The following is a 26,450-nucleotide window of genomic DNA, read 5'->3' on the forward strand; positions in this document are numbered from 1 at the left end:
TCTTTAGTTCCTTCCCCCACTTCCCATCCCCAGGGCCAAGGAAAATGCCCTCAAACCCAATAGTTCAAATCAACAAATATGGGCAGCTTCTTTGTGCTGGGTGCTGAAGCCACGAGCAAGCAGTCTAGACGGGAAAACAGAAGAAAATGGGCAAATAGACACAATAATCAGTAACCAGTTGTGGTTGAGTCAGCTGCAACTCATGTAACCACGTATCTGTCAGAGGAGAACTATACTCCATAGAGTTTTCGACAGCTGACTTTTTGGAAGTAGACTGCCAAGCTTTTTTAGCAACACACAAGCCTCTACTGACAGATTGGTGGTGGCTGCACATGAGATGCATTGGCCGGAAGCTCTCCCCCATGCAAGGTGAGTATTCTACCACTGAACCACCACTCTCCCCCGTTCAGCATACATAACCAAACCAAACCGTTGCCGTCGAGTCGATTCTGATTCCGGCTCATAGCGACCCTATAGGACAGAGTAGAGCTGCCCCATAGAGTTTCCAAGGAGCAGCTGGTGGATTCAGACTGCCAACCTTTTGGTTTGCATCCGAGCTCTTAACCACTGCGCCACCAGGGCTCCACAGAATACATAGTACTCAATAATTGTAAGCTGTTCCTATCATGATTGAAGAGCAGGGTGTTGGAGGGGGGGCACAACAAGAAAGGGGGGGTTCCCTACCCAGCCTGGGGTGGGAGAGGGGTCAGGGCTGCTTTCCCAGGGAGGTGACACTTGGGAGGAGGAGCTGGCCAGTTTAAGGAGCCATGGTGGGAAGGGAGAGTGGGAACAGCTTGGAGCACTCAATAAATATTTGCTCAATTAAAAAAAAAAAAAAAAAAGACACTGTGCTCTATGCCTAGCCAGCCTGTAACCAGAGGGACAGAGAAGGCCTCCCAGAGTAGGCTGGGGGTCCTCAGGAGGCGAGTCTGGGTGGTCAGCCCTACTGGAGGCCCCAGACCTTTCGGGAACACAGGGCCCTCCCTGGCCCGGCCCAACCCCACCCTAGCCCTGCCCTGTGATCTTCGTGGGTTCTGATTGCCCAGGGTCCCTGCCCATCCCCAGGCCGCAGGCTTGGGGCCCAGGGGAAGAGGAACGATGGGGAGGGCTGGCGGGGCGGGGCGGGGCGGGGGTCCTTTCGGGCCTTCTCCCCCTAATGAGAACGGGCCAAGTCCCTGCCAGGCGCCTCCCGCGCCCCCGTTGTCCGAGCCACAAAGAGCCAGGATCAATGGAAGGCGGGAGCGGCCGAGGGGCCTCCTCTTTGTGCGCCTGTCTCAGGCCTGTTTGCGCTGCAGTCTCCGCGCCCCCATTGATCAGGCATGTGGAAAGATTCCGCCTCCCGGGCTCCCTTTGTGGCCTCGTTGCCAGGCTGCGCCCGGCGTGACTGCTCCGCGCAGGGCGCTCCCGCCTACGGTGGGCACCGGGCTGCGAGACGGGGCGGGGTCCTGAGAGGACAGGATGGCCAGATTTAGTAAATAAAAATACAGGACGTCCAATTACATTTGAATTTCAGATAAACAACATTTTTTTTTTCTAGTATAAGTATGTCCCATGCATTATTTGGGAATACTTACTGTACTAAAGAAATATTGTTTATCTGAAATTCAAATTTAACTAGGCACCCTGTATTTTATCTGGCACTCTGAAGGCGCTCCTTCTGCTGATTGTTGTTATTGGGTGCTAATTCCGACTCATAGTGACCCTGTGTGACGGAGCAGAACTGCAGATCGCCAGGTCTTTCTGCGCAGAGCAGCTGGGTGGGTTTGAACTGCCAACCTTTCAGTTAACAGCCAAGCTCTTACTGTTGCCACCAAGGTTCCTTTTCCTTATGCTGATACTTTCCCCAATTTCAGCCATTGAACTTTTTTTCTTTGTTTGCTTTTGACCATATCTGCATATCCCCTGGACTATTTAGACACTATTTTTCTTTAAATGAATTTACATTCTAAAACTTAAATTACTGAGTGGTTTATTGATGCATACTTTCCAAACATTAACTTGAACAAATATTAAGAGTATGTCTCAATGCATTTTTACTTTTGGATACCCAGATCAAGATATAGAATATACCCATTATTCCAGAAGGTTCTGCAGGTCCCTGTTCCCCATTAATACCCTCCCCAGCTGGCTACCACTATTCTGACTTCTGTTACCATAGATTCGTTGTAGTTGTTCTTGAACTTCGTATACGTGGAATCGTACAGTGTATACTCGAGTCTGGCATCTTCCACTCAACATCACGTCTGTGAGATTCGTGGTTATCAGTAATTTGTCCCCTCTCTCTGCTGGCTGAGGAGTCTCCCATTGTGTGGCTGTACCACAGTTTGTTCATCCATTCCTCCGTTGATGGATGTCTCAGCTGTTTCCAGGTTTCGGCTCTGTGAATAAAGCTGCTATAACCATTCTTGTCCTACTCATTGTGTGAACTTAAATATATTTGACTGAAGCAATACTACGTGTGATTTTACAGCTTTGAAATGCTAGTTATATATTTTTTCTCCTGCACATTAGATATACGACTATGACACACGTTTACGTGAGCATCTTTGTTCATCCAAGCTCCACCTTCTGCACCATCAATGGGTCACATGCCAAACTGTAGAGTAGAGCTTACAAGGATACACCAGCTCAGGTAGTTCTGGGGCGAGATAGCTCATTTGGGCCTTGATTTCTTCATCTGTGAAATGGGAGTGATAATACTAATTATCTCACAAAGCAGTTGAGAAGGTAAAATGAGACCAAAAAAAAACCAAAGTTGCCATTGAGTTGATTCTGATTCATGGTGGCCTCATGTGTTTTGAATGGCTGTGACCTTTCAAAAGCAGATTGCCAGGCCTTTCTGCAGTGTCACTCGGTACATTCAAACCACCAACCTTTTGATTAGTAGCCAAGCACTTTACCATTTGCGCCACCTGAGAAAAACCCAAACACATTGTTGTGGAGTCAATTCAATTCCAACTTACAGCGACCTCATGTGTTATAGAATAGAACAGAGCTCCATAGGGTTTTCCTGGCTGTAATCTTTACAGAAGCAGATCACCAGGCCTTTCTTCTGCTGTGCAGCTGGGTAAGTGTGAGCCACCAACTTCTCGGTTAGTAGCAGAGCGCAAACCATTTGCGCCACCTAGGGACTCCTAAAATGAGATAATGTCTGTAAAAATACTCAGCCTAGTGCTTGGCACATAGTGGGTGCCACTATCAAGTGCTCAACTAATGGCAGCAATTGATGACCTGGTCTTATTCCATCCTGATCCCTTGAGGTAGATACTGTTGTTATCAACCTATTTTACAGATGAGGAAACTGAGGATCCGGGAGGCAGAGTCATTGGCATAGTATGTGGCAAAGCTACTGCCCAGTGTGGTTTCCAGAGCTGGGAAGCAGGAAAGACCCATGAGGCTCAGTACCTGGAGAGGAGAGTAGGCTACAAGGAGAAGCTGGGTGACTTCTCCTTCCTGCTTCTGTGTCCCTCATTAGCACCCAACCTGTAGGCAAGCAGGTGGCTGCAAAACCCAGTTTCTCGGTTTCTCTTTGGAGGGTGGAAAGAGCTGGACTGGACATTTCTGGGAGAGGCCAAGCCTCCCAGCCAGCAGGCAGGTGGGAGGACAGGCAGGGCGAGTCTAGTGGGGGAGGTGTGGGCCAGAGGAAGCAGGAAGCAGGCGCAGGCCTGGCCCTCCCACAGCCTCAGCCGCTGGGCAGAGCCCAACTTGCTACCTGCCATCTGAAGCACACGGGAACTGCTGATCTCAGGCGATTAGTATAACAATCCCCAATCCAGCGGCCTGGGGCCCAAAACTGGGCCTGCACAGTCCCATTTCAAGCTAGCTCTTTCTTTAGCTGGCTAATTATGGGGGGTGGGTGCAGGGAGAGGGGGGCATGACATTGTTAAAGGGCCCCTGCCCCCAAGACCCAGGCTGGAGCTAGGAGCAGGATGGGACCCTGGATAATACCAACCTGATGGGTGGAGACCCTCCCCTGGGCGAGGCAAACCAGGATTCCTGGCTCTAGTGTAGAGGGAGGTTTGGGGGCTCCATCAGCCCTGGCAAAGTGTGAGATGCACGGTTAAACATCTACCTCCAGTAGGGATTCCACCAGGCCTCCTGTTTCGGTCCTCCTTGTCACCGTGAGTGCACGACTGTAGGATCTGTCTTACAGCTGTATCCCAGTGCTACAATGTAATTTTCAATAAGTGACGAAAGCACAGGGCCTGCGGCTCCAGAACTCAGGACTCTACCTACTGATACAACAAGGCTGGATGCTAATGGAGGTCATCCTTGCAGATCTCTCTGGGTCTTTCTGCTGCCCAAGTTCTCACCCTCAGGGTCCTGAACCCCTCCTTGTTCTTCATCCTCCTGTCACCGGAAGTCAAAGAAGGCACACGGGGTAGAATAGGCAAAGCATAGGTTTTGGGTGCAATGCTGGCTCTGCCATTTAACCAGTTGTGTGACCTTGGACAAGTCTCTTAACCTCTCTGAGACTCAGTTTTCTTATCTGTAAAATGGGGACAAGCAAAATCTGATTCAAAAATTGTTATAAGCATTTTCTAAAAGACATACGGGAGTGGATGCCATAGGGTCAGGGCCCAGTGAATGAGAGACCCCTTTCCCCTTTCCATAGAATCATCTATTTGTTACTAACAATGTGACTATTGCTTATCTGGGGCACATTATATGCCAGCCCTGTGCTTAGTGAGGAGCTCTGGTGGTACAGCGGTTAAGTGTTAGGTCTGAGGTTGGAACCACCAGCTGCTCCTTAGAAGAAAGATGTGGCAGTCTGCTTCCTTAAAGATTAACCGTTGCCATTGAGTTGATTCTGACTCATAGAGACCCTATAGGACAGAGTAGAACTCTCCAAGGCTGTAATCTTTGAGGAAGGTGAGGTCCTGGTGGTGCAGTGGTTAAGAGTTTGGCTACTAACCAAAAGGTCAGCAATTTGAATCCACCAGCCGCTCCTTGGAAACCCTATGGGGCAGTTCTACTCTGTCCTATAGGGTCCTTATGAGTTGGAATCCACTCAACGGTAATGGGTTTTTGTATTTTGGGTGCTCAGCGCTAAATTCTCTTTTCAACCTTCATAACACCTCAGTGTTATGTACTTTAAAAAAATTTATTTATTTGTTGTTATTGCTGAGAATACACACAGCGAACCATACACCAATTCGACAGTTTCTCCGTGTACCATTCAGTGACACTGATTACATTCTTCGAGTTGTGCAATCATTCTCGCCCTCCTTTTCTGAGTTATTCCTCCCCATTAACATAAACTCACTGCCCCCTAAGATTTCTGTCTAACCTTTTGAGTTGCTGTGGTCACTTTGATCCCAAATAGATAGTTCTTAAAATAGCATAATGCTCAAGGCAGACGTTTTTACTAGTTAAGCTAAACTATTGTTTACAGCCCGGGTGGTGAAATGGTTAAGAGCTACAGCTGCTAACCAAAAGGTCAGGGGCTCGAATCTACCAGCTGCTCCTTGGAAACCCTATGGGGTAGTTCTACTTTGTCCAGGGTTGCTATGAGTCAGAATTGACTCAATGGCAACGTTTTTTTTTTTCTGTCGTTCGTTTGTTTGGTTTCAAGAAGACTTCAGGGGATATTTTTGGTTTGAGGATTAAAGATTATTTCAGGGCAATAGTTTGGGGGGTGTTATGTACTTTTAAAAGAAGACTAAAATGAAGTCAGAGAGGTGAAGTGACTTACCCAAGGCCATAGAATTAGAAAGTTTCAAAGGGGAGCATGAACCCTTCTCTAGCTGACCCTGAAACAATGGTTTTGGGCAGGGAAAGCATGGGAGTTATTGCAGCCACTACCCCTCCCCTACTCAGCCAGCTAGGCAGCCTCAGGGTTTTTTTTGATCATCTACTGTGTGTTAAGCATTGTGCTGGGTGCTGGGGATAGTGGTGAACACAAGACAGACATGGTCCTCCTGCTTTTCTGGAGTCGGAATCCAACAGTAGTCAAGTCATTTCAGTAAGTGGTTAAATGCCCTGAAGACAGTAAAACAGGGTGATGGGCTAGAGTCTGGGGGTCCAAGAAGACCTGGGGGAAAAGTATGCTAGGCCAAAGGAACACCAGGTGCAAAGGCCCTGAGGCAGGATGTCTGTTGGGGTATCTGAGGAACTGAAAGTCAGCCAGTGTGGCTGGAGCACTGGGAAAAAGAATAAGAGTGTGGTGGGACAAGGTTGGAGAGGGAAGAAGGGCCTGACCAGGCAAGACCTTGTGGGACATGGTAAGAAGTTTGGAATTCCTTCCTTCCTCCCTTCTTCTTCCTCCTTCTTTCCTTCCTTCCCCTATTCAACCACTCTTCTTCTCTCCTTCCTTCCCTCCCTTCTTTCTACCCTCTCTCTTCCTTCCTTCTTTCCTTCCTCCTCCATTCAGCTACTCAATCTCTCTCCTTCCTTCCTCCTTCTGACCCTCCCTCTCTGCCCTCTCCTTCCTTCCTTCCTTTTCCTTCTTCCCTCCCTCCCTCCCTTCCTTCCTTCCCTCCCTACTATTTTCCAGGTTCTGGGCCAGGGGCTGAGGGTGGCTGAGTTTCCCCAACCTCCTCCTTCTCCTCCCGTCTCCCCTCCCCTCCCCTCCTCTCCTCCTCCTCTTCTGAGCAGCTGCCCCACCCCCACCAGGCCAGCTCTCTCCCCCTACCTCCCCACGCCCTCCCCCTGACAGTGAGGACGAACCCTGAGCCCAGCTCCCCACTGTATTGCCCCTTTAAGGAATCCCTAAATCTGAACACCCTTCTCCTCCCCCACCTGAGAACCAATTAGGGTTCCTGAATTCAAGTACAGGCTTTTGTGTGTCACGTGTTTGGGGAACAAAGCCCTCTCCGGCAGGAATAAAAGCTTCTATTCAGGAGCCAGTTTGTTCTCATTCTAATTGTTTCCACTCCAGCCTCGCCTCCTTCCCGGGTTCCCAGGGCGGCCCAGCTCCGCCTCACCTTCCCGGCCTCAGCACCCTCTATCAATGTTCTACCCAGAAGCAGGTGGCCACAAACCCAGAGCTCTGCCCAGAGAGATCGTATGACGCTAGCAGGATCCAAGCTGGGCTCCGTGCTCGTGCTCGGCCCTTCCGGTGCACCGTTGTGAAGGGCTGTGAACATCCTCAGTGCAACTGAGGAAACTGAGGCTCAGAGAGGTCAGGGAACTTCACTGCAGTCAGGTGGCTGGTCAGAGGAGGAGTTTGGACCCCTGAACATTATTCTACACTGGTACTCTCAGCTAGTTCTAGAGTAAGACAGGGTGAGGGAGAGGGGAGCTATCATTTTCACAAAGCCCATGGGGCCAGGCACCTACTGGGCAGTAGAGACTCTTCACAATGCCATGTAGAGATGCAACAATTGAGGTCAAAGTCATGGCAAGTCTGAGTCAGGATTGGGGTTATAACTCAGGACTCTGAGGGAGAAAATAGAGTCCTCAGATGCAAAGGTGGAGAGACAGGGAGACCTGGCTCATATCATAGACTATGTGGATGATACTCCCGACCTTGTGCAGTGCACAGCCTGACCAACCAAACACAGCGGCCACACTGTGATCATTCCATTCATTCCGTGACAGAGCTGTCCAACGCTCCATCACAGCCCTCTCCTCTTCTCCCTTCATTCTCTCTTTGTGGTCTTGTCCACACTACAGACTCAATCACCACCTATGTTTAAAAAAAAAAAGTTGCCATCAAGTCGATGCTGATTCATGGTGACCCCATGTGTGTCAGAGTAGAACTGTACTCCAAAAGGTTTTCAGTGCTGATTTTTTGGAAGTAGATCCCCAGGCCTTTCTTCCGAGGCACCTTTGGGTGGACTCCAGCCTCCAACCTTTCAGTTAACAGCTGAACATGTTAACCATTTGCACACCTAGGGACTCCCTAATTTAAAAAAAGACAAACCATTGCCGTCAAGTCGATTCCAAATCATAGTGAGCCTATATGACAGAGTAGAATGTCCCATAGGGTTTTCAAGGAGCGCCTGGTGGATTCGAACTGTTGACCTTTTGGTTAGCAGCCAAACTCTTAACCATTACACCACCAGGGTTTCCAATATCAAAAAGGGCTAGTTACATACAGTATGAGATATATAATGGAGTGCCAAAACCTGTTGCTATAGAGTCGATGCATAGCGACCCTATCAGACAGAGTAGAACGGCCCCAAAGGGTTTTCAAGGTTGTAATCTTTACAGAAATGGACTGCCACATCTCTCTCCCTCAGAGAGGCTGGTGGGTTTGAACCGCCAACCTTTCAGTTAGCAACCGAATGCTTAACCACTATGCCACCAGGGCTTCTTAATGGAGTACTACAAAGACATTAAGAAGAACGTATTGATGTGGCATGGTAATTGATATACTACCAAGAGAAAAAGACAATACGCTGAGCACAGCATAGCCTCATTTGTGTAAGAGAAAGAGGAAATATCTACCCACATACCACATGTACAGGTATTGCACATTTCCGTAGATACAGAAAAAAATTTAGAAAAATACACAAAAAATAGTACTATCTCACTCTTTGGGGACTGGGAGTGGGGAGTGAGACAGGTCATTTAATATCCTTCTGTGCTGTTAATTTTTTTTTTATCACCATCAAGTATTCATTTTATAATAATTATTTTTTTAACTGAGATAAAATTGACATAACATACAATTAATCATTTTGAAGTATACAATTCAATAGCATTTGGTACATTCACAATGTTGTGCACCCACCACCTCCATCTAGTTCCGAAACATTTTCATCACCCCGAAGACAAACCCCCTGCTCATTAAGCAGTCACTCTCCACTCCCCCCTCCCTCCAGCCCCTGGCAGCCACTAATCTGCTTTGTCTATGGATTTCCCTGTTTTGGATAGTTCATCTAAATGGAATCATATCATACGTGACCTTTTGTATCTGTCTTCTTTCACTTAGTGTAACGTTTTCGAGGTTCCTCTATGTTGTAGAATATACCAGAACTTAAATTTCTTTTTAGGACTGAATAATATTCCATTATATGTATGCAGCACATTTCATCTATCCAGTCATCAGTTTGGTGAATATTTGGGTTGTTTCCATCTTTCGGTAATTGTGACAGTACTTCTATGAACATTCCTATAGAAGTCACCTGTTTTCATTTCTCTTGGGCATATATCTAGGAGTGGAATTTCTGGGTGGTATGGCAACTCTATGTTTCACATTTTTAGGAACTGTCAGATTGTTTTCCAAAGTCGCTGAGCCGTTTTACATTCCCACCAGCAATGTATGAGGGTTCTAGTTTCTCCACATCCTCACCAACATTTGTTATTATCTGCCTTTTTTATCATAGCTATCCTAATGGGTATGAAGGGTACCTCATTGTGGTTTTGATTTGCATTTCCTTATGGCTAATGATGATGAATGTCTTTTCATGTGCTTATTGGTCATTTATTTGTATATCTTCTTTGGGGAAATGTCTATTCAGATTCTTTGCCCATTTTGAAATTAAGCTGTCTTTTTTATTAGTGAGTTGTAAGAGTTATTTATATATTCTCAATAGTGGACCCATATCAGATATATTATTTACAAATATTTTCTTCCATTCTGTAGGTTGCCTTTTCACTTTCTTGATAGTGTCCTTTGATGCGCAAAAGTTTTTAATTTTGATAAAATCTAATTTATCTATTTTTCTTTCGTGGCTTGTACATTTGGTGTCATATTTAATAACTCATTGCCAAACCCAAGGTCATGAGGACTTACCTCTATGTTTTCTTCTAAGAGTGTTAATAGTTTTAATTCTTACATTTAGCTTGTTGATCCACTTTGAGTTAATTTTTGTATATGGTGTGAGAGAGGGGTGCAACCTAATTCTTTTGTATGCAGATATCGTAGAATAATTGTTTTTAATACTTGTCCTTCAGACTGACCCATAAAAAAAATATCACCCGTAAGTACTATGCTCCTTAAAATAATCGTCTAATGAAACCAAATGGTTAACATTTACCCTAGACCAAAGATGAGAAGGCTAGGGGGGACAGGGAAGCCAGATTAATGGAAACAGAACAATCAAAATGGAAATAATGAGAATGCTGATATATTGTGAAGAATGTAACCAATGTCACTGAACAATATGTATAGAAATTGTTAAATGAGCACCTAATTTCCTGTGTAAACTTATACTAAAAACACAATAAAATATTTAAAAAAAAAAAAAATTGGTGTCTGAGTCAATGATCTCCAAATTTTTGTGATTATACATTCCTAAGAGAAAAAAATATCTTTGAGCCCATATCTCTAATATATGTAGATTTACTTATTTACAAAGTATACACATGGAAAACTGTGCTGTTATGCTATCTGTGTTATGAAACATACACACAAAAGGAAAAATTTTTTTTTATTGTGTTTTAGGTGAAAGTTTACAATTCAAGTTAGTCTTTCATACAAAAATTTATACACACATTGTTATGTGACCCTAGTTGCTCTCCCTGTACTGTGACAAAACACTCCCCCTTTCCACCCTGAATTTCCCATGTCCGTTCATCCAGCTCCTGACCCCCTCTGCCTTCTCATCTCACCTCTGGACAGAAGCTGCCCATTTAGTCTCATGTCTACTTGAGCTCAGAAGCACACTCTTCACAAGTATCATTTTATGTCCCATAGTCTAGTCTAATCTTCATCTGAAGAGTTGGCCTTGGGAATGGTTTCAGCTCTGGGCCAATAGAGTCCGGGCACCATGTCTTCTGGGGTCCCTTCTGTCTCAGTCAAACCATTAAGTCTGGTCTTTTTACTAGAATTTGAGTTCTGCACCTTACTTTTCTCCTGCTCCATCAGGGACTCTCTGTTGTGTTCCCTGTCAGTGCGGTCATTGGTGGTAGCCAGACAGCATCTAGTTCTTCTGTCTCAGGCTGATGAAGTCTCTGGTTTATGTGGCCCTTTCTGTCTCTTGGGCTAATATTTTCCTTGTGTCTTTGCTGTTCTTCATTCTCCTTTGCTCCAGGACAAAAGGAAATTTTAAAAAGACAAGATAAAAACAATACATATAGAAGGTCTGGTCTTTTTTTGAGTGCTCCCAGGGGCTCTCCTCCTTCTCTGGCACCTGCTGATCCAGATGGCAGAGTAAGGTCAGTGCTCCCTCTAAAGGGTCAGTCAGGGTGACTGCAGTGCCACGGAGGGATGAACTCTCCAGGTTGGATCTGACTTCCTTCTTCTGCGTCACAAAGTCTGATGTCAGTAGGACAGGAGTTCCAATCCTGGCTCCATCTATTTCCCAGTCGTGTGAGCCCAGGTGAGTGACTTTGCTTTTCTGAGTCTCAGATAATGATACTTATTCCATAGAGTAGTTGTGAGGGCTGTTTGGGATGATGACAGTGCAGTGCCTGGCACTTGGTAATCAGCTAGTAAACGATAACAATGATCATCACTACTATATCAAGGAGCAAGGTTCTTACGGACCTTCTAATCTTCTTCCTCTGGCTAAAGAGTTCAAGGAGGAACCTGTCATAGGAGGAACTAAAGGAAGGGACAGGAGAGGGAAACAGGAAGAGACAGTCCTGGAATCTGCCAACCCTGCCCTCTGAGAAGCAGTGTGGGAGGATGAGGGAGAAGTGTCTGGAGTAGAGAGGGTTGAAGTCCCTCTCCTCTTCTTACCAGCCTTGTGACCTTGGCCAAGTGGTGAGAGTTCTCTGAACCTCAGTGTCCTCATCTGTGAAATGAAATAATAATAACGAGTAAATGAAATAGCATGTGAAAGTGCATACCCTACTCTAAGTGCTCAATAAATAACATTGATTGTTATTATTACTTAGGGTTAAAAGAGGGCAATGTGTCCACCACCCTATTTACCTATTTTGTTCATTCTACAATATTTACAGGTGTTAGGCATACAATGAGAAACAAGAAAAAAACAGTCCTTACCTTCCAGGAGCTTATGACCTAGAGAGACACAGACATTAACCAAGCAACACACGCAAAAAACAGTGTGGCAAGTGCTACAAGGGAAAAGAAATGGGTAAAAGGCAAAGGAATAAAGGATCAGAGAAGCGATCGGGGCAGATCTCTGTAGGGAAGTGACATGTACGCCAAAATCTGAAAGATGAAAAGGAATTAATCAGACACTGAAGGGAGAGAAGGGTGCTCCAGGCTGGGGGAAGGGTGCTCCAGGATGAGTGAATGCTGTTCAAAGGTCCTGTGTTAAGAGTTCGGTGATTTCCAGGCCAGAAGGAAGAGGAGGAGGTGGGCTGTGGAGGAGATAAGGCTAGAGAGCGAGGCATGGGTCCAATCAGGCAGGGCTTTGTAGGCCATTGTAAGGGGTGTGGATTTTGTTCTATGAATGCAGGAAAGGGTTTTCAGTTGGGGTAGAGGGCAAGTGTGGCCACAGGAAGATCAGGTGGGCCGTCATAGACATCTTGCTGAGGGCTAGTGGTGCCTAGACTTGCATGGTGAACAAGAAGATGCATAGAAGTGATTGGATTTAAGGGTGGTTTAGAGGGAGGCTGCCTGTGTTCAGATCTCAGCTTCCTACTTTGCTGTGTGGCCTTCGGATGTTACACATCCTCTCCGTGCCTCAGTTTCCTCTTCTGTCAAAGGAAGACAATAAATGTACCTACTTTATAGTTTTTTGGGGAGGACTAAATAGTCAATGTAAATCACTTAGCAAAGCATCTGGCATATGGTAAGCATGTGAGAAATGGTAGTTGTGGTTACGACTACTACTACCATTATTGTCGATGCTATAGCAGGTAGAGATGGGCCTGGTGACAGTTTGTATATTTGATTCAAGTCCCAGGCAAAGCACTTAGTACAATGATTGGTACATAATAGGTAGTTAGGAAACATTTGCTGAATGAAAGAATGAATGCACCTTTCTCCTCCCACTTCTGATGAATGAGCTCCATCCCGTGTCCCTCACCCAACATTGGTTGAGTCTTAATGTAGACCCAGTACCATGGCATGTTGTTGTTAGGTACCATCGAGTCAGTTCTCACTGATAGCGACCCTATGTACAACAGAAGAAAACACTACCCGGTCCTGCACCAGCCTCACAATTGTTGTTATGCTTGAGCCCATTGTTGCAGCCACTGTACTTTACCATGCATGATGTCCTTCTCCAGGGATTGATCCCCCCTGATAATATGTCCAAAGTATGTGAGACGTAGTCTTGCCATCTGTGCTTCTAGGGAGCACTCTGATTGTACTTCTTCCAAGACAGATTTGTTTCTTCTTTTGGCAGTCCATGGTATATTCAATATTCTTCGACAACACCATTCAAAGGCATCAATTGTTCTTCTGTCTCCCTTATTCATTGTCCAGCTTTCACATGCATATGTGGTGATTGAAAACATCGTGGCTTAGGTCAGGTGGGCGAGAGGTAGGGAAACAGAGACACAGCACCTGCCCTTGGCAGCTTCCAGTCTAGTTAGGCAGATGGAATACACAATGCAGCCAACATGAAGTGCCCACTAGCTCTTCATCAGGGAGTACTCACTCCTCCATTCTGCCTTTACAATCCAGCTCAAATGGCAGCCTTCCCTTCCTCTCCAATCAGCTACGTTCCCTTGAGCCTCCAGAGCTCTCTCAAGGCCTTCATACTTGGCTTTATATAATTTGTCCTTTGTCCCTTTACTGGAGCGTAAATTCCTCAAGAACTGGCAGCAAGTCTTACCCAGTTTTGGATACCTCCATAGTGCCTGACATGGACGAAAAGGCATATTTGAATTCCTTCAATGGAAAGCAAAGATGCAAAGGTGGAACCACTGAGTACTAAGGAGCTGTGTGACCTTGAGCAAGACTCTTCTGCCTCCGGACTTCTAAGTTCTCTATCTGTAAAGCAACAAGGGGGCATCAGAGGATCTCCATGATAGCTGTTCTGTTTTTGAAATTGGGACACTTCTGATGAATGACATTCCCATGTGACACACGCTTCCATGGGCATTCAGATGAGATAGTTTGAAGGTTCCACGGAACTCCAGCCTTTTCTCCCCCACTCCAGAGAGCATATCCGAAGGCCGTAGAGAAGAGTGCTATTATTTATAGACATAACCCTGAATCCACTCTTCCTCATTTGCTTTCCTTTATTTATTTACTTTTTTTAAAGCAAGTAAAGCATTTGCAAGCTTCGGTGGAGGTAATGGTTAAAGATACCAGGCCAAAAGTCAGAAATAATTGTGTTTAAATTCCCTCTTCGCTACATCCAAGTGGGATGACCCTGGGCGAGTTACTGAGTCTCAGATTCTCCATCTGCAAAATGGAAAGATAATAGAACCAACCTCAGAGAGTTGTTGGGAGGATTAAACGAGATCATGCAGGAAAGCTCTTAGCACCATCCTGAGTGACACGGATTGAATTATGTCCCCACAGAAATGTGTGTATCAATTTGGCTGGGTCATGATTCCCAGTATTGTATGATTGTGTACCATTCTGTAATCTGATGTGATTTCCCTATGTGTTGTAAATTCAATCACTATGATCTAGTAAGATGGGTTAGCGACAGTTATACTGATGAGGTATACAAGATTGGATAGTGTTTTAAGCCGATCTCTTCTGAGATATAAAAAAGAGAAGCAAGCAGAGACACATGGGAACCTCATACCACCAAGAAAGCAATGCTGGGAGCAGAGTGCATTCTTTGGACCTGAGGTTTCTGCATAGAGAAGCTCCTAGACCAAGGGAATACTGATGATAAGGACCTTCCTCCGGAGCTGACAGAGAAAGCCTTCCCCTGGAGCTGACACCGTGAATTTGGACTTGTAGCCTACTGGACTGTGAGAGAATAAACTTCTCTTTGTTGAAGCCATCCACTTGTGGTATTTCTGTTATAGCAGCACAGATGACTAAGACACTGAGCGTATGGCAAGGGCTCAATAAAGTTGTCAATATCTATTTTTTACCATTATTAGTTCCATGTTACATGTAATATGCTAGAAAATTGGGATACAGTGTTGAAGACTGAAAACTAAATTCTTGATTAGCTTCTACCAAATCTGATCTTTTACGGTTTTCTGACCTAGTCTTGGGGATTCTGAGCACTGGTGGATTTCCTTCTTCTGTTAAATTGGGAAATAGATTTATGAATTGTCGTAGTTATCTAGTGCTGCTACAACAGAAATACCACAAGTGCATGCCTTTAACAAACAGAAGTTTATTCTCTCACAGTCCAGTAGGCTAGAAGTCCGAATTCAGGACGCCAGCTCCAGGGGAAGGCTTTCTCTCTCTGTCGGCTCTGGAGGAAGGTCCTTGTCATCGATCTTCCCCTGCTCTAGAAGCTTCTCAGCACAGGGACCCCAGGTCCAAGGGACATGCTGTGCTCCTGGCACTATTTTCTTTGTGGTATGAGGTTCCCCTGTCTCTCTGCTTGCTTCTCTCTTTTATATCTCAAAAGAGACTGACTTAAAACACAACCTAATCTTATAGATTGAGTCCTGCCTCGTTAACATAACTGCCTCTAATCCTGCCTCATTAACATCATAGAGGTAAGATTTACAACACATAGAAAAGTCACATGAGATGACAAGATGATGGACAATCACACAATACTGGGAATCACGGCCTAGCCAAATTGACACATATTTTTGGGGGACACAATCCAATCCATGAAATGAATGTATCTCATTCTTTCTCTTGCTTTTTCCTTTCTCTCTCACCCTATCCCCTTTCAAAATGTTTTCATCTTACCTTTTTTTGTAAAGTATCTTTCTCTTTTTTGATGTATAATCTACCTAAAGCAAAATGTACAAATTTAAGTGTACAGCTTAATGAATTTTTAGGCATAACCACAACCCAGATTAAGCTACAGACTTGTAATGTCCACCTCAGGAGCCACTCACCACATGTGGCTACTGAGCACTTGAATGTCACTGGTCCGAACTGAGAAGTGCTGTAAGTGCAAAATATACATTGGATATCAAAGAATGTAAAAAACAAAGGCAAAATATCCCATTGATAATTTTATATTGACTGCATGTTGAAATTATAATATTTTGACTAACCCAAAAAACCAAACCCGTTGCCGTCAAGTCAATTCTGACTCATAGTGACCCTACAGAACAGAGGAGAGCTGCCCCATAGAGTTTCCGAGGAGTGGCTGGTGGATTTGAACTGCTGACTTTCGGTTAGCAGTCATGCTCTTAACTACTGTACCACCAGGGCTGCAATATTTTGACCATATTATTAAAATTAATTTCACCTGTTTTTCTTTTTTTTTCATGTGGCTCCCAGAAAAATTAAAATTCCATACGTGGCTTGCTCTTGTGGCTTCCATCTTATTACTGTTGGACAGCACGATGCAGAACATTTCCATCCTCCAGAACATACATTAAGGAACCCTGTGGTGCAGTGGTTAAAGTGCTCTGCTGCTAACCAAAAGGTCAGTGGTTCAAACACACCAGTCACCCTAGGGAAGTTCTATTCTGTCTTTTTTTATTTCATTTTATTTTCTTGTTGTAGTTTAAGTGAAAGTTTACAATTCAAGTTAGTCTCTCATACAAAAATGTATACATATATTGTTACGTGACCCTAATTGCTCTCCCTGTACTGTGACAGCACACTCCTCCTTTCCACCCCGGATTTCCCGTGTCCATTCAATCAGCTCCTGATCCTCTCTGTCTTCTCATCTCACCTCTGAACAGGCGCTGCCCATTTAGTCTCCTGTATCTACTTGAGCTAAGAAGCACACTCTTCACGGGTATCATTTTATGTCCCATAGTCCGGTCTAATCTTTGTCTGAAGAGTTGGCCTCCAGAATGGTTTTAGTTCTGGGTTGACAGAGAGTCCAGGGGTCATGCTTTCCGGGGTTCCTCCAGACTCAGTTAGACCATGAAGTCTGGTCTTTTTACTAGAATTTGAGCTCTGCAGCCTCCTTTTCTCCTGCTCCATCAGGGACTCTTTGTTTCTACTCTGTCTTATACAGTAGCTATGACTTGGAATCAACTTGGAGACACACAACAACATCATCAACAACAGAACATAAGTTCTCTCCTGCTTCCCGGTTAATATCTGCTCTTCTCCCCCTTAAAGATAAGTACTATCCTAGCTTCTCTGTGTCTCTTCCCATAGATTAGTTTTGCTTGGTCTAGAACTTCATACAGATGGTATCATACAGTAATTATTTCTGCTTTTGCTCAACATAGTGGTTTTGAAATTCATCCACGTTGTTGCATGTATCAGTAGTTTGTTCCTTTTAATTTTTGTGTAGAACTCCATCGTATGAATGTATCACAGTTTATCCATCCTCCTGTTGACGGACATTTGGATTGTTTCCAGTTCTACCTATTAGGAATAAAGCTGCTATGAACAGTCTTGAACAAGCCGTAAGCAGTCTTATTCGAATTATTTTTACTGTTTTTTTTTTTTTTATCGTAAGATGAATCCATACTCATAGAAAAAATCCATCCTCATACTAACACACAGCCCCCTGTCATGTTAACGGTTTGATGTTAATGGTTTATAGTTTGAGGTAAATCCTTCCAGATCTTTTCCTCCATGTATAGAATCATGTATTATTATTATTAATAAAATTGACACTTTGGTAGTTCTTTCCTTGGCTGCTTGACTTCTAGGGATGGCTGACTAGCTCTTGATCTTGTCTTTCGTGTTCTAGAGTCTCTAGAAGACCCAAGCAGGAAAAGACTTAGAGATCGGCCCAGGGAAGGAAAATATATAGCATACTTTCCACTATTCCCTGATTACCTGTGTCCATGGCAGACATCACTAATCAATCACATCATTCTGTCCCTGCCCAGTCCTAGCCACTACTAATCAGTAGAAAAACTGAAATAAAAAATAAATAAAAATTTAAAAAACTGAAATCCATCTCTGAAATAATCTGACCACCTTCCATTTTGCAGAGGAATACACTGAGGCTCAGAGAGGGGAAGCTCCAGCTTGAAGGTCAGAAAGATACGGAGCCCCAAGCTCCTGCCTCCTTATCTAAGGTTTTTTCCACAACATTCGCTGACCCCAAAAGCTACTTGCCTGGGTGCTCTGAAAACCTGGTCTTTAGGGAGAGGGCGATTTGCTCCCCAGACAAGGCTCAGTGATGGGACCCTCGCCTCTCACCAGACCCTCATTTTCTATGCCCTGCCTGAGTGTAACCGGAAGCCCCTGCCAAGCGCCGGGCATCCCCGCCCCCACAGCCACCACTGACAGACCTGCGGTTTCTGTTCTTCAGGTCTGCAGTTTCAGTTTCCCAAAATAAACACAAAATAAATACATAAGTAAAGGAGTCATGCTCTTAGTATCTTTGTCTTCAGCCCCAGAATCGTGGGATTATTAATTGACCATGCTAAATCAAATAGTTAATTACAACAGCGAGGCGACTTCAGTTGCTGAAACCATAAAACTCCGAAAGCATCCCCTTTGCACCAGCACATCAAACCCGCTCCGGCTGTCATTGGAACCGACAGGGAGAAAGTGGGGGCATCAGCAGGTCTGGACAGACTGTGGGTGTTCTCAGCTGGGCAAGCAGAATAGTTTATTTAATTCCCTTCCTGCTAGGGCAGGGAGGAAAAATCAGGAGGGAAAAATGGAAACAGAGGGTAGCATGATGTTTGAATCTGCAGAGCTGGATTCTCACACTGGCCTCATACACTTGCTAGCCGTGTGAGTTTGGGCTTGTCACTTCAGGTCCCCAAGTCTCAGTTTCTTGATCTGTAAAATAGGCATAGTAATAGAACCTACCAATAACACTGAATGTTTACAGTGATTAAAATGACCCGGTTCAAAATACATATATAAAACTTTTGTATTTGTCTCTAGATTGCAGTTGGGTGTATTTGTCTCTGGATTGTAAGCCCTGTGAGAGTGGGGATAGCTGTATATCATTCACCATCAATTCCTCCAGCCCTGGTATAGTGATGGGTTTAGGCAAATACTCAGTAAGCAACTGTTGAGGCGTGGTCCTGAGGATGGGGATGGGGTGGAGGAGAGTGCAAAGAGATTAAGCACAGGAACCCTGCCCTGAAGTAGTTTTTCTTCCAACATAGCAGTCCACACCATCTCTAACAGGTGGGTTAGAGTCCCTTGGCGGTGCAAACAGTTAAGGTGCTTGGCTGCTAACCCAAAGTTTGGAGGTTCGAGTCCACCTAGAACCATCTCAGAAGAAAGGCCTCGTGACCTACTTCTGAAAAATCAGCCACTGAAAACCCTGCAGAACACAGTTCTACTCTGACACGCATGAGATCGCCACGAGTCAGAGTCAACCTGAAGGCAACTGGTGGTGGTGGTGGCGTATACGCATTACATGGGCAGGTAGTACAATGTAGTCATTCCTGGTGGAAGTTCTGCCATCAAATCTGTCATGGATTGAATGGTGTCCCTCCAAAATATGTGTCGACTTGGCTAGGCCATGATTCCCAGTATTGTGTGGTTGTCCTCCGATGTAATTATGCTTCGTTTTGTGATGTTGTAGATCCTAACCTCTGTCAGTGTGTGGTACATCTTGATTGACGGCCTTACAAGAGGGTTACACCCTTGCTTGAGTCACACTTTTTATCTTACAGGAGATAAAGAGAGAGAGAAGCGAGCAGAGAGGAGAAGGACCTCACTACTACCAAGAAAGAAGAGCTGGAGCAGAGAACACGTCCTTCGGACACAGGGTCCCTGCGCTGAGAACCTCCTAGAGCCAGGGGAATATTGATGCCACGACATGTGGAGATCTCCAAGGAACGCCGAGGCCACAGATGTTGAGAGGAGACAAGGACCTTCCTCCAGAACCGACAGAGAGAGAAAGTCTTCTCCTAGAGCTGGCGCCCTGAATTCAGACTTCTAGCCTCCTAAACTGTGAGAGAATAGATTTCTGTTTGTTAAAGGCATCCACTTGTGGTATTTCTGTTACAGCAGCACTAGATAACTAAGACAAAACTCGAGTTCAAATTTAACTCCCCCACTTACTACCAATCTGATTTTTATTAGCAAGTTTACCTCTCAATGTGCTTTCAGTTTCCTGATTTGTGTAATAGGGACCTACTTCATAGAGCTGTTGAAAAGTACTTAGCTCACTGCATACTGACTGCTTAATAATCTTTAGATAATAATAATAATAAAGGTGAAAAACAGGTGCTATGGGAGAAAAGAGTAAATTCATTTTGATGGATAAGCACTGGCATCAGGGGAAGATTTATAACAGGTAAGTGATTTTTTTTTTGCAACAGCTTTATTGAGATTTAATTCACATACCATGCAACTCACCCATTTAAAGTGTAGGATTAGTTTTTAGTACATCCACAGAATTATGCAACCATTATCATAATCAATTTTAGAACATTTTCATCACCCCAAAAAGAAACCCGTACCCATTAGCAGTCACTCCCCATTTTCCCTCTCAGTCCTAGGCAACCAACCACTAATCTACTTTCTGTCTCCATGGATTTGTCTATTCTGGACATTTCATATAAATGGAATCACGTATTATGGTGTCTTTTGTTACTGGCTTCCTTCGCTTAGCATAATTTTCTTTTAATAGTGCTTTAGGTGAAAGTTTACAGCTCAAGTTAGGTTCTCATACAAAAATTTATACACACATTGTTATGTGACCCTAGCTGCTCTCCCTATAATGTGACAGCACATTCCTCCTTTCCGCCCCAGTTTTCCCATGTCCATTTAACCAGCTCCTATCCCTTTCTGCCTTCTCATCTCGCCTCCGGACAGGAGGTGCCCATAGAGTCTCGTGTATCTACTTGAACTAAGAAGCACACTCTTCGTGAGTGTCATTTTGTGTCTTATAGTCCAGTTCACTTAGCATAATGTTTTTGAGGTTCATCCACATTGTAGCATGTATCAGTACTCCATTCCTCTCTTTGGACAAATGATATTCCATTGTATGAATGCACCACATTTTATTTTTATCCAGTTCATAAAGTGATGGACATAGGAGTTGTTTCCATTTTGGGGCTATTATGAATGATGCTGCTTTGAGCATTTGTATGCAAGTTTTTGTATAGACGTAAGTTTTCAATTATCTAGGAGAAGAATTGCTTGGTTATATGGAAACTGTATGTTTAACCTTTTGAAGAACTACCAGACTGTTTTCCAAAAGCAGCTGCACCATTTTACATTCCCACCAGCAGTGTACGAATGTTTCAGTTTCTCCACATCCTCTCCAACACTTGTTATTACCTCTCTTTTTTTTTATCATAGCCATCCTAGGGGTGAAATGAAGTGATATCTCATTGTGGTTTTGATTTGCATTTCCCTGATGGCTAATGAGGTTGAGCATCTTTTCATGTGCTTTTTGGCCATTTATATGTCATCTTTGGAGAAATGTCTATTCAGATCCTTTGTCCATTTTTAATTGAGTTATTTATCTTTTTATCAATGTAGTGTAGTTCTTCTTTATATATATATTGTAGATTCCAGTCCCTAATCAAATATATGATGTGCAAAAATTTTCTTCCCATTTCATAGATTGTCTTTTCATTTTCTTAAGGGTATCCTTTGAAGCATAAAAATGTTTCATTTTAATGATGTCCAGTTTATCTATTTTTCCTTCGTTGCTTGTGCTTTTGGTCTCGTATCTAAGAAACCATTTCCTAACCCAAGGTCACGCAGATTTACACCTATGTTTTCTTCTAAGAGTGTTATAGTTTTAGCTCTTAAGTTTTTGATTGATTTTGAGTTAATTTTTCTACACGGTGTGAGGCAGCGGTACAATTTAATTCTTTTGCATACGGATATTGGCACCATTTGTTGAGAAGACTGTTCTTCCCCTTTTCCAATTGTCTTGACACCCTCGTGGAAAATCAATAGACCATAAATGCGAGCATTTACTTCTGGACTCTCAATTCTATTGCACTGATCTATATGTCTGTCCTTATGCCAGTACCACACTGTCTTGAGGGTAACTGAATTTGAGTTGAACCAAATTAACTGGATTGGGGAATGACTGATCACAGAGCTTCCTTACCTTTCCATAGTGCTTAAGAGTTTGTAAGATGCTTTCATATACATGATCTTACTTAAGTCTTGTAGCAACTCTGAGAGTAAACAGAAGCTCAGAAAGCTGAGTGATGTCCCCAGACTCAGCCAACCAGAAACATGGTGGTCCCAGGACTAACCTGTGGATCTTTTGAGTCAGTCAAGTGATCTCACTATTCTGGCCAATTGTCCATTGATTGAGTCCAGCAACTTGAGCGAAGGAAAAAGAAAAGAGAAAAATTAGGGAAAAAAAAAAAAAATGGCATGTGTGTATAACACAGACTATTATAAATGTATAGCTGCTAATCAGTTTACAACAAATATTCCTGTCTCCCAAATGGACAAGAAATGACGTGATCTGGATAATCCAGTGCTTTGCTTGGGCGTTGCATTTTCAAAAAATGAGAACACAAATACTCTCAATTCTAAAACCACACAGGCTGTAATTTAATCTGTAATTTGTGTTGTTATTGTTCTAGAAGACTCTTCGGGGTATTTTGGAGCACTGTTTCTTCAAGAGTGAGCCAAGGAGCACCACAGTTAACAGAATCGTCTGATAGAGCTGCTTGTTTAAGAATGCAGGTTTGAGAGCCCCCCACTCACCCTGGAACTACTGAAAATCACTGGGTGATTTTTATGCACACGAAGGTTTGGGAACCACTCTTTTAGTGCCATGAAAGTTGCAATTATGAATATCAATTATTATTGCTCTTAAGAGGTGCAGACACTCTGCTTAAATGAAAGCTCTGGATAGTCCGGTAGATTAGTGTATTTCATGTCCTTCATACGTTGCTAAAACATCATCCTCCCTATGAGAACTCGCCTGATTTCAAATTACATATCACCCTGTCTCCCATGCCTCCCACGCTCCCTCGTCTTCCTTGTCCATAGCACTCACCAACATCTGACTGGCATATTACGTCTGTGTGTGTGTATGTGTTGTTAGGAGCCCTGGTGGCACAATGGTTGAGCTCTCGGCTGCTAACTGAAAGGTTGGCAGTTCAAACCCACCCTGCAGCTCCACAGGAGAAAGAGCTGGTGATCTGCTCCCGTCAAGATTACAGCTTAGAAAACCCTATTGGGCAGTTCTACACTGCCACATGGAATTGCTATGAGTCAGAATCAACTCATGGCGACCCCATGTGTGCAGAATAGAACTACTCCATAGAGTTTTCAAGGCTGTGAACTTTTGGAAGCAAATTGCCAGGACTGTCTTCCAAGGCACCTCTGCTTGGGTTCAAACTCCCAATCTTTCAGCTAGTAGTCGAGCGCTTAATCATTTGCACCACCCAGGAATATATGTGTTTGTGTGCGTGTGTGCGTGTGTGTGTATAACAAGCAAAACCAAATTTGTTGCAGTCGAGTCGATTCCGACTCATAGTGACTCTATAGGACAGAGTAGAACTGCCCTATAGGGTTTCCAAGGAGCAGCTGGTGAATTCGAACTGCCGCCCTTTTGGTTAGCAGCCTGAGCTCTTAACCACTGGGCCACCACAACTGCATACATATAAATGTAAATTATCTGACTCCTGCCTCTAGAAAGCAAGCTTTACAGGTAGGTATAAACCCAAAAAACCCACTGCCATCGAGTCAATTCCAACTCATAGCAATCCCTAGGATTTCCAAGGCTGTAATATTTACAAAAGCAGACTGACAGGTAGGTATTTCTCCATGGAATGGTTTTGGCACCCAAACTTATGGTCAAATCAACTGACCATAAATGTGAGGGTTTATTTCTGGACTCTGAATTCTATTGCGTTGATCACTACGTCTATCCTTAAGCCAGTACCACACTTTCTCTCTCTTTTTTTTTTTTTAAATAATATTTTATTGTATTTTTGGTGAAAGTTTACACAGCAAATTATGTTCCCATTTGACAATTTTCTATGCAAATTGTTCAGTGACATTAGTTATATTTTTCACAATGTGTCAGCATTCTCTTTAATCGAGTTCTGATGATTTCGTTTCCAGTACTCTAGTTTCCCAACCTCCTTATCTTCTCATCTTTGCTGTACAGTAATTGTTGAGCTTTTGGTAGTACCACACTATCTTGAAGGTAACTCACGGCTGTATCCCCAGCACCTAGGACAGTGTCTGGCACATAGCAGGTGTTCAATAAATATTTGTGGGTTGAATGAATGTGCCAAGTTGCAGCTTAGTGCCTTGGCATAACGTCATTTGCCCAGTGCTTTTTTCTAAAGGATTTTTTTTTTTTTTAAACTATAAAGCAAATTATTCTCTATTCTCTGAGTAATGCTCTGTGTGTAGTACTAGAGAGAAATAGCTGGAACCACATCCTCTAATCTCCTAATTCTGGAGTCTGGGCCAGTTGCTCTAAAGCTCATTTTCCCTTAATACCGCTGAGATCCTCAATTTCCTATGAGGATCAGGCATCTGCAGTTGCATTGTCCTGTAAGGGCTACCCCCAGAAGGACTTGTCCCTCCTGTGAACAAAGTGGACTGAAGCAGTGAGGCTGCGCTGAGCCTGCAGCAGCAGGGGACTTTTCTAAATCCACCCCACACCTGACTACTGTGCTACAAACCAGGTACTGACAAGAAATAGACACGTCCTCCTCGGAGGTTCTGAATGAGGACACTAATAAATGGATCGTATCTCAAGATATTACTCACAGGCTTGGCTGACTCTGAACAAATGATCCTTACCCATTTCCTGTCCTCCAAGCCACCTGCCCAAGAGCACTATCACACAGGTCGGTGCTCCTGGACACTTGGGGCTCCCCACCCCCTGCACCTCCCCATTGGCCTCATTTTACACCCAAGCAACCGGGAGCTCAGACCCAGGAATACTCAGTTCCCTAACACTGGAGGTGCTGCTTGCTCATCCACACCTGTGTCTCTCCCAAGACACATCTGATGTTTGCGTTTGTGTTGAAAGAGTGGGAAACGCCCTGTCCGGGGTGCCCTCCACCCCGTTCCAGGGGATGCTGGGAAACTGTGGGGTAGAGTAGGAAGATGAAAGGACAGGAAGAAGCAAGTTAGTCGCTAGTGTTATGCTCACAGGGTGGTAGGATCTACCTGCTGAGCGTTCCCAGAAGGTCCCCAAGGAAACCATTATCGTGCGTCTCTCGGGTTCTTATTCGTGAGGTGGTTGCAGTGGGGGAGGGGAGGTGTGCTAAGAGGAGGGGGATGGGCACCATTCCAGGGGTCAGGGTTATGTTGCCCAGTGCTGCTGCGCACATTAATAAATGGTGGCGAATGGAGGACGGATGTCAAGGTGAGCATCAAGGAGCTTGTCTTCAAGGGTGTCACTGGGTTACTCTAGGTGGATTTAAGGTAGGGAGGGGGGAAGGAGGTGAGTCGGGAGGGAGGGGCTTGTGTGGCACTGAGATCCCCAGCAGGGATGGGGATGGGGGGGGCGGGGGTTGGCTGCCTTAGCCTCCTGGACTGGCTGCCTTTGACCCTTTCTTGGCTGGTTTCGGCCAGAGATGTGAGGGCTCCTTAGGCTTGGAATGGTGGCGAGAAGGGGACAGGCTCCCGGCTCCGGAGGTGATCCAGAAGGGACTTTCTCCGGGTTCCCAGACTGGAGAGAGGGAGTTTTCTGGGTGGGTGAGATGGCTCCCAGAGGCCTTGGGTGAAGGTGCTGGGGCATCTCAGAGACCCAGAAGAACGGGGTTTGGGTAGGGGGGAAATGAAGGCGTTTGCCTCCGTGGGGAGAGTTCTCAAACTGAGACTGGGAGGCAGGGGAAGTAACTCCAAACGCAGTAGGGAGGCGGCTTAGGTTCTTCCATTGGATGGGGTGGGGTTTGGGACTCAGCAAACAGAGGTCATTCGGAGGGGAAGGTCCTCCGCTGAGCCTTCGGGCTCCTAAACTGGAAACGCGAGACTCTTAAGAGGCTTGGACCTCTCCCCTAGCCTCGTTGGGGAGGGGCGGTGAGCATCTGGAACCAGGCATCCCGAATTCAGACTGGAGTCTGAGTGGGACTGACAAGACCCCTTATATGCTAACCAGGGGGTGAGAGAAACAGGGGAGACCCCTTACACTAGGAGATGGGGTGGAGGCAAACTAGGATCCCAGGTTTGGGGTCAACAGACCATGGAGTGAGGGTGGGTGTCCACAACTGTGGGCCGAAGGGATTTTGGGGGAGCTGAGAGGAGGTTTTCACTCTGGCCAGCAAGGGCTGAGGAGGGACTGGGGAAACGGAGCCAGTTTCTACTAGGGTGCTGATGGAGGCTCCCTACTCCGGACGCGAGCGCTGAGAGGGTTCCCCAAAATGGATATGGGGGATATGGGACACCGGGAGTGGATTGAGGGCAGCTGAGGGGTAACCCTAAATTAGGTTCGGAGGAAATTAGGGGCTCCGAGGGCGGCTCCTCACTCTGGATTGGGGGAGTGGAGGGATCCTCACCAGTTGAGAATGTGAGGGGATTTCTGGGCGCTGAGACTATCTCCCCGCCCGACCCGGGGAGATTGGGGGGGTCTCCTAAATTTTGGATAGTGGGACCTACGAGGAAGCACTACGGGGTCCCCGATCCGGAACCGAGCTACCTTGAAGGCACCGGGAAGCGCTTCATTCCGGGAGGGCGTTCCCGCGGCCCGGCCCCCGAGCTGGGGTTGGGGGTGCGGCCGCGCCCCGGCCCCGGCCCGCCCCGGGAT

At 45.1% G+C, this 26,450-nt stretch overlaps 1 protein-coding gene across 1 annotated transcript in view; it reads left to right on the forward strand.

The window, feature by feature from the left end:
• Positions 1-1,098: 1,098 nt before the first annotated feature.
• Positions 1,099-26,450, forward strand: part of MSI1 (musashi RNA binding protein 1) — a 53,001-nt gene continuing 27,649 nt past the window's right edge. The window contains exon 1 of the mRNA XM_023733659.1: positions 1,099-1,413. Coding sequence (XP_023589427.1) covers positions 1,099-1,413 — 315 coding nt within the window. The remainder of the gene's footprint in view (positions 1,414-26,450) is intronic.

The sequence above is a fragment of the Trichechus manatus genome, unplaced genomic scaffold (assembly GCF_000243295.1).
Source record: "Trichechus manatus latirostris isolate Lorelei unplaced genomic scaffold, TriManLat1.0 scaffold00061, whole genome shotgun sequence".
Classification (NCBI taxonomy): Eukaryota; Metazoa; Chordata; class Mammalia; order Sirenia; family Trichechidae; genus Trichechus; species Trichechus manatus.